The sequence below is a fragment of the Kryptolebias marmoratus genome, linkage group LG4 (genome assembly GCF_001649575.2).
Source record: "Kryptolebias marmoratus isolate JLee-2015 linkage group LG4, ASM164957v2, whole genome shotgun sequence".
NCBI lineage: Eukaryota > Metazoa > Chordata > Actinopteri > Cyprinodontiformes > Rivulidae > Kryptolebias > Kryptolebias marmoratus.
Window position 1 is genome coordinate 29,092,717 of NC_051433.1, and position 8,645 is coordinate 29,101,361.

At 37.6% G+C, this 8,645-nt stretch overlaps 1 protein-coding gene across 2 annotated transcripts in view; it reads left to right on the forward strand.

The window, feature by feature from the left end:
* Positions 1-8,645, forward strand: part of LOC108247474 (receptor-type tyrosine-protein phosphatase gamma) — a 520,767-nt gene that overhangs the window by 496,163 nt on the left and 15,959 nt on the right. For both annotated transcript variants that reach the window (XR_005233059.1, XM_037975187.1), the window contains exons 17-20: positions 1,363-1,445; positions 1,652-1,786; positions 2,648-2,782; positions 4,450-4,625. Coding sequence is in view for 1 of the 2 variants with exons in the window: in XM_037975187.1 (XP_037831115.1) it covers positions 1,363-1,445; positions 1,652-1,786; positions 2,648-2,782; positions 4,450-4,625 (529 nt within the window). In the remaining variant the exon portion in view is untranslated. The remainder of the gene's footprint in view (positions 1-1,362; positions 1,446-1,651; positions 1,787-2,647; positions 2,783-4,449; positions 4,626-8,645) is intronic.

An 8,645-nucleotide genomic window follows, 5' to 3' on the forward strand; every position in this document is an offset into this window, starting at 1 on the left:
TTTATCTTAGCTCATTTTTTAGATATTGTTAGATTCCTAATTGTTGTTTAGTTCAGCTTTAACTTTATCATGATTTTATTTAGATTATCTTAGCTACTATTTTGACTTTTTTAGCTCATGTTTAGATATGTTTGGTTTCATGATTTTATTTAGATTATCCCATATTTCATTTAGATTTTACATTATTAATGTTTTTACTTCTGTATCTTTATATTTGATTATGATGTTTTTATGATGTTTCATCTGTATTTGATTATGTGCCTGATTGTTGTTTCTGCGTTGTAAAGCACTTTGAATCGCCTAGTTCAGAAAAGTGCTTTATAAATAAATTTCACTTCACTTCACTTCTCTGAAACAAGGGTATGCCTCTAGCATCTTCACTGGTCTGTCTTGCTCCTTTATTGCATCAGAGTTAATGAATTTTCTTCTAGACTCAAACTCCAGGTTCAGCAGTTGAGTTACAGCATATTTCTTGGAGAGTATTGTAGTGTCTTGCCTGACTAAGTAGGCTGAACCAGCTAAACACATAGAGCTGAGGTGTGCAGGTCATTTACAGTGCATATAAAAGGTATTCACCCCTTTCTGAATGTCTGTGACCAACCAACCAGTAAGTTAAGTCTGTTTTAACTAGCCAAAATTTGAAAATTATGGTCTGGTTTTGTGTGCATGACTTTCAAAATTGTTTTCTGTATTCACTTTATACCCACTTTTGCAGCCACTTCCATGTTCACGATTTAATCTACTGCAATAAGCTTTTGAAATGAAGACAGGCAGATTTAGATAAGTTCTTTTTAATATTTATTATTTGTCATTGACATGGCTAGCCCTGAACATTTGGGGTTGTAGCCTCAAAGGTTTTTTGTCATAAGGAGAATTTTCAATCAGGTGTGAAAATAGAGCTCTAGAATTTATGGAAACTAAGTAGAGAAGAGTTTAAGACGTTTGTGCCAATTCTGTGACAAATTTTATTTTTAAAAAAACGGTCCAACAGTTTTTTGTGGTTTTTTGTTGCTTGTTTTTTACTGATTTAAAATTCAGTTTTTGTTTTAATTTTAGTTGCCAACTAGTGTTCAACACTTGCAGCCCAGTAAAATACTACCCTGGGGCAATTAATTGGCCCCTAGAGTAAAAAATGAGGAAAGTAAACCCTTTAGCAATTATCACAATTTTACTGCTAAACTTAGATAATTCATTTTTCTGTCCAGGACCACTGTCTGTACCTGGGAGAAGCTCAATCATATGTTTCCTGAAAGCAAAGTGCAGCTGTCTTAAATAAACTACGCAGCCCAGTTTGATGTTTGGTTAACAGACAGTTTAACACACAAACACTCACTGTTTTACTGATTTGTATTTTTTCCTTAGATGATCACAGTAGGGTGAAGCTGAGGCCAATTGCTGGAAAAGACTCTAAACACACTGACTACATCAATGCCAACTATGTGGATGTGAGTTCTTCTGTAACAAATACTACACTGTGTTTCTGTCTCTGCACGGTAACAATAATCATATTTCTGCTGACTATGGCTACATAACAAAAACAGAATTTGGAATTCAGGTATATTTGGGATATTTTTACCCATGTTCTTGAAATGTGTGGGATAAATATTTATTGCCAAAATAACAGATTGTTTGTTTGTTCTTTATTTCTTAGAGTTACAAAAAAACTAGAGCATATGTTGCAGCCCAAGGACCTCTGAAGTCTACCTTTGAGGACTTTTGGCAGATGGTATGGGAGCAAAATACTGGAATTATTGTCATGATCACCAACTTAGTGGAAAAAGGCCGGGTACGTACCAGGAGCAAAACTTTCAGAAATAACGTTGGGGTTCATTTGTATTGCAAAATAATTCAAAATAGTACTCATATCAAACCACCAATCCTTCAACTGTCACTGAAAAACACAAGCACAGTATCATGTTTAAACTCAATTTCATACCAAGTGTCAGTCAACATCAGAAAAAGAATGACAAGCAACCAAGTTCAAACATGTAGGTAGTTTCCTCTCAACTATTTCACAGGCCTCTTTTACAGTTCAGAGACATGGAATTCTTACAGATGCAACATAAGGGCAGTGGAAAGATTTCACCAAAGCTGTTTGCAGAAGATTCTCAGTGTCTATTGGGAAGCCTACCATACCAACATTACCATTCTAAAAGAAGCCATTACAACCTGTATTGAAGACACAAAATGAAAACCCAACAGGCCGTTGTTTGCGCCAGATTCTGTATTCAGAACTGAGTGAAGGCAGCAGAACTTGGGTAAAATAACACAAGAGTTTGAAAGATACCTTAAAGTATTATCTTAAAACTGGAAAACATCAACATAAACACATGGAAAATGGTTGCCCTGGATCCCATCTCTTTGGAGATCTTTGGTATCAGTTGCTACTGAGACCTTTGATGTAAACTGTAAAGATTACCAGAAAATTCTCATCTTCAAGAGACGAATTACCAATGACAAGCTTCATCTCATTTTACTGGACAGGCTCATTCCACACAAAAAGATCTCACTACAACTAATAATACTAATGTTGGTTTGTTACATGGACAAATGTACAGTGATTTTTTACAAAAATTAGTTGGTATAAATTAAAAAAAAAAAAAGGTTTTTATACATATGTGTTTTTTTTTTTTGTTTGTTTTTTTAGAGAAAATGTGACCAGTACTGGCCAACAGAAAACACAGAGGAGTACGGCCACATGGTGGTCACACTAAGAAGCACTAAAAGTTACGCCTGGTACACTCTTCGACGCTTCACTCTGCATAACTCCAAAATCAAAAAGGTCAGGATGATTGAACTGAGACTTATTTTTCCATTAAAAGTTGTTGAAAATGATTCTACTAGTTTTCTAGTTTTAAGATGAAAACAAATTAATGTTTGATTTAGATTTTAGTTTTTTTTTCTGTCATAAAAAGTAAGGCTGAATTTTTAAAACAACTCAGTAATAGGATACTTATTTATAGTTCAACTGTTGTTCTATAAGTGACCAGATGAATATAACTTTAAATGATGGAAGGTTTGTTTGGCTATTCTATATTATTTCAACCCATTTTCTTTAAGTGCCTTAGTAGTTCTAAGAAATCGTAAATATTAAAGCTTTTAGACAATTTTACAAAAATGTTTACAAATAGCAGGTCAGGGTTAAAAATTAGAACAGTGTTAAGAGTTAAAATAATCTGCCACTTAAATATTTCATTAGATTCTGAAAAAAGATATGTTCCCGGTGAGTTTGATGTAATTCACACAGCAGGAACATATAACCATATTTATAAACCAGTGGTTCTTAAACTTTTAGTGCTGCTCATCTTTTGGAGCACGAAAAATGTTCAGGCCGCCCCTGGCTTGATGAAAAAAAAACTAAGTGCCCATTATCAGTCTGACAGTTCCATTATGATTTAAAGTGACTTTATCGCCAAACATCAAACCTTTCCTCTAAGAACGAGAGAAAACTCGTCCCTCTCCGTTTCTCATCACTTCTGTTCGGGTAATGTGCCAGCTGATTAGTAAGAAGTGGATCTTCCATTGGGGCAGCACAGTGGTGCAGTGGTTAGAACTGTCGCCTCTAGGCCTGGGGTCCTTCTGTGTGGAGTTTGCATGTTCTCCCTGTGCATGCGTGGGTTTTCTCCTGATACTCCAGTTTCATCCACAGACAGAAAAACATGCATTTTACATTAATTGGCAACTCAAAAATTGTCCCTAGGCGTGAATGGTTGTTTGTCCCTATGTGACATTGTTACGCACTTGCAACCTGTCTAGGGTGTCCCACGTCTCTCACACAGTGACTGCTGGAGATAGTCACCAGCTCCTTGTGACCAATAAAGCAGGTAAAGAGGATGGATGGATGGATGGATGGATGGATGGATGGATGGATGGATGGATGGATGGATGGATGGATGGATGGATGGATGGATGGATGGATGGATGGATGGATGGATGGATGGATGGATGGATGGATGGATGGATGGATGGATGGATGGATGGATTGATTGGAGTCAGAGCAGCAGCAACTTCTAAAGATTAGGTCTGCTTGCAATTTTTAGGACTGAAAATTAAAATAAAATAAAAATAGGAGTGATCACACCCTCCCCAGCCCACATAGGACATGTGCCTCACAGTTTGAGAACCAACTGGTATAAACTGTTAACTAAACTGTAAAACAAACTGTTAAAGTTGAGAAGTTTTTTAGACTGATGTTGTAAACCTTTGAATACCTGTAAACAAGTATTATTACAAAAACAAAGAAATCATAAAGATGATTTTTCTCCTAACAAAATGAACACAATCAAAATATTTTAGGTTTGAAGATTTGATTGAATTTAAATTTAATCATTCATACATTTGTGAATAAATTGATTTTAAACTTGACAAGTTAGTGGAAAAAACTTTAGCACTCATCTCTTTGACACTTTTTAAACATCTTTGTCTTTTGATATTTCTCCTCACCAACAGAGTGGGAGGGGGAACTCCAAGGCTCGAGGTCAGAGTGAACGGACAGTACTTCAGTATCATTACACACAATGGCCAGACATGGGTGTCCCTGAGTACACCCTGCCTGTCCTTACTTTTATTCGCAGGTCCTCAGCAGCCCAGATGCCAGACATGGGACCTATGCTTGTCCACTGCAGGTAATGTTTTGATGCTTCTATAGCCTCAGTGTGACTGCCTTCTACACAATAGTACCGTACACTTAGTTCTTTCCTTTACACTAGTAGCCAATGTTAGTGTTAAAATCAGGAAACTATAGTCAAATACAATAATGGTAAGATACTGTCAATATATCTGAGGTCTAGGAACTCAAGTATCCTGCAACTTATCTGCAAGTCTGAAGTACCATATCCTGTAATTTAAATAGAAATGCTTCAGGAGTTTATGTGACGGTCCAGAAATCCTAAGCTGATAAATTAAAATGCCTTCAAAAGTTACTCAAGCTCAACTCACTTGGGTGAAATCTGTCCATAGAAATGATAATAGCTACGAGTAGCTATTATTTTCTTCTTTTTTCTTTTAGTTGTTCCCTTTTCAGGGGTCACCACAGCGAGTCATGGTCCTCCATCTAACTGTCTTCTGCATCCTCGGTCCTCACTCCAACTCCCTCCATGTCCTCTCTAACTGCATCCATATGTCTCCTCTTTTTTTCCTGGCAGCTGCGTCTCCAACATCCTTCTACTAATATACCCACTGTCCCTCCACCTCTCCAAGTTCTCCTCCACCTTCATTTGCAAACGTCATAGTCCATGTCATTCCTGCCTGACCTCATCTGTTAGTCTGTCCATCACCAGAACAAACAAGAAGGGGCTCAGAGCCGATCCTTGATGCAGTCCCCCCTCCACATTGAAGCTATCAGTCACTTCTACAGCACACCTCACCACTGTCCTGCTGTCCTCATACATGTCCTGTACCAGGCTAACATACTTCTCTGCTAGTCTAGATTTCCTCATATAACACTGCACCTCCTTCCTTAGCACCCTGTCGTTTGCTTTTTCTAAATCAACAAAAACACAATGACGTTCTTTCTGACTCTCTCTGTACTTCTCCGTCAATATCCTAAAATCTAATATGGCATCTCTGGTGCTCTTTCTTGAAAGAAAATCATACTGCTCCTCACAAATGGTCACCTCTTGTCTAAGTCTAGTTTCCACAACTCTCTCCAAGATCTTCATTGTGTGGCTCATCAACTTAATTCTCCTGTAGTTGCTGCAAGTCTGTACATCACTCTTGTTTTTAAAAGTTGGCACCAGCCCACTTCTTCTCCATTCCTCAGACATTTTCTCACTCTCAAAAATGCCACTGAATAATTAAGTCAAATATCTCACTCCTAGACATTCCTATACCTCCTGTTATGTTATCAGGTCCAACTACTTTCCCCTTCTTCATCCTCTTTAAAACTTTCTAAACTTCATCCTCACTAATCTTTTCCACTTCCTGGTCCACCCACAGTTTCTATGATCTGTACTCTTCTTTTCCTTTAAGAGAAGATTTGGCAATTTTTTCATTGGTGCAATCCACATACTGAACTCTGCTGCCCAACCTACAAATACTTTGGTATCATTTAAGGGAAAATAAACAGGCTTTTCAAGTATATAAAATTTATTGCCAATAATCATTGTTACAACAAAAAATAATCAAACACATATAACACATTTTCTCACTTTTTGTACTATGTTTAGTTTTTTGTATGTAGTATTAATATAAAACTTAATACTGAGTTGCATTGTACCAAATTTAAACTTTTTCAATCTTCAAGTCAGTTTTGTTGCTCTGGAAGGTTTTAGTTTTTCTGGGCTCTTTTATAAAACCTGAACCAGAGCTAATTGGTCTCTGAGCCAGAGTTTAGGATTTTTTCACGCTTTTTTGTGTTTATTTCAGCTTTTTTAGAAAATTGAAAAACTGCTATGTTTTAAAGCTTCTTTTTTTCCTTACATTGCAAGAACAATTAATATACAAAAGTAGCTGCAAGTGCTCCATTTAAGCTTTCAAAAAAGTCACAGGATTTTTACAGTAATAATGAAATAAAAACAAATCTACTCGAGTACTTTCTTAAAATAAGATTGTTAATATGAATAAAAACATACATCAAGTAATTATCAAATGCAATAAAAATTGTTAAATTACACAGAACACTGTTAACCTACGTTTGTGTGAGTTCCTTTTTGTATGTTTTGTACTTGCACTGACTCACTCGCAAAGCTTGAGACCCAGACAAGCACGCCTCTCTATGTTGAGAATTATGCATCTCTAACATTTTACATAAACCTGCATATTTTACTCAAACCCACAATGTTTGTTTTATCATTTGCAAGTTTTCTGGATGCAACAGCCACAAAATGTGTTTCAGTTCTTTTGAGAGTTTCAGCTGTGGTGGAAGGTTCTCTTCAAGTGTGACACTACTAATCACATAATTCATAAAAAAATGTGTTTTACTATGTTGGAATGGCCAAGAGCTGATTCTTAAAGATGTTTTGCCCCAAATTTCTTTTAAAGCTTGGCATTCTGCACCTTTTAGTTTAAATCTAAGACAGCTCCTCACATGAGAAGCAAAGTGTTTTCATTACCATGACCTTGATGATTGGGAATCTTCACAGGCTAAGACCCTATTCACAGAGTGACGACCTTGCCATACCAATAAAAAATCTGCTAAAATGTGGAAGGTCTTTGCAGGGTGTTGGTGATGCCTTCAGGTCTGATAGGCCCACTGTGCTTTTGAGAATGCACAAAGCATTTGTAGCAAGGTGTCTTATCATCATGAGGACAGTGTACCAAGGTTGAAGTGTGGTGACAGTGTATCCATGACATGGTTCCCATATGCTCTGGAATGGCTTGGTTCTAGATCATTTAAAGCATGACTTCACAAGCCTTGTGCTTACAAAACAACTATGATCATGTCAAGATCATGAAAAAACCTCAGTACAGAAGTGATACCTCTAGCTACATCTTGATGTGGTTCAAGAGAGTTGTGTCAGTATATAGTGTGGTGTGTGCAAATAAGAGCATCTCAGGGACCCCAAAAACAGCAGAAAATAATTATTTGGAGAGGAATACAAGTGTAGCTGCATCACAAATGCCTTCACTCTAAATAGGTTGTGTGGGTCAAGGAGAGTGTAGCAGGGTTATCCAGTGTGAAGGGGTTGTAAAGCCATTATCTCACTTGGCTGCAACTGGTGGCAACTAGTTTGTGAACAGCATTTGCAAACAAGTCCCTAAAATGTATCAAAATGTTCACTGAGGTTCTCAGTTTTTTCTTCTCTTGAGTCTCAAAGGCTCACAGTCTTGTAGCATGCTAGTCTCCAACAGTCACAGTTCAGTGAGACACTGGCTTAAAGGTGAACTGGAATCAAATCTCAAGAAACTGACATCTCATGAATATTAGTTAGTCAAACACATCCACACAATATTCAGGGACCCATTTGTCTGGCCTAAAACCTAAATAACTTGTTTTTAGCATTTTAGTCAATAATTTTTAAAGTTGATTTGTGGGGCGGAGTTGCCATTCTGGTTCATGACGAGTGCTGTGCCACGACTGGCCAAGAACATCACTAATCCCCAGCTGTTTACTAGTGGAAATGGAACAAGAAGCCATTTTTTAATACAAATACAAACGTTTTTGTGGTGTGAAGCCAATCCACCGCAGTAATGAGGTGCTTCTCTTTGAAGTGGTCCGAACCCCAGCTCTGATAGTAATTTCCACATCGGAGTTTGTGGATCCAAATCTGAGGAAGGTTTTTATCTTTCGACAAGCCAAAAAATGAAGTGGTATTTTCTGACCAGAAGTATATTTTCTGATTTGCTTTCATCTGATGTTGGCGTCAAAACACTTTTCAGTTCAGCTTTAACAAGTGCTTAAAATTCAGCTTGAGCAGAGGGAGACTGTTGTATATTGAGGAATGAATCCCAGTCAAGATGGGTTGAGCTTAAAGAGACAAAACCCAAGAGACTTGGAACAGCAATGGGCTACAGACACATGACATCACATTCCCACCACTATATGGTAACACACAAGGAGACATTTATAAGAACTATGGTCCATCCATCCATCCATCCATTCTCTTCCGCTTATCCGGGGTCGGGTCGCGGGGGCAGCAGCCTAAGCAGGGAGACCCAGACTTCCCTCTCCCCAGCCACTTGGGCCAGCTCCTCCGGGGGAATCC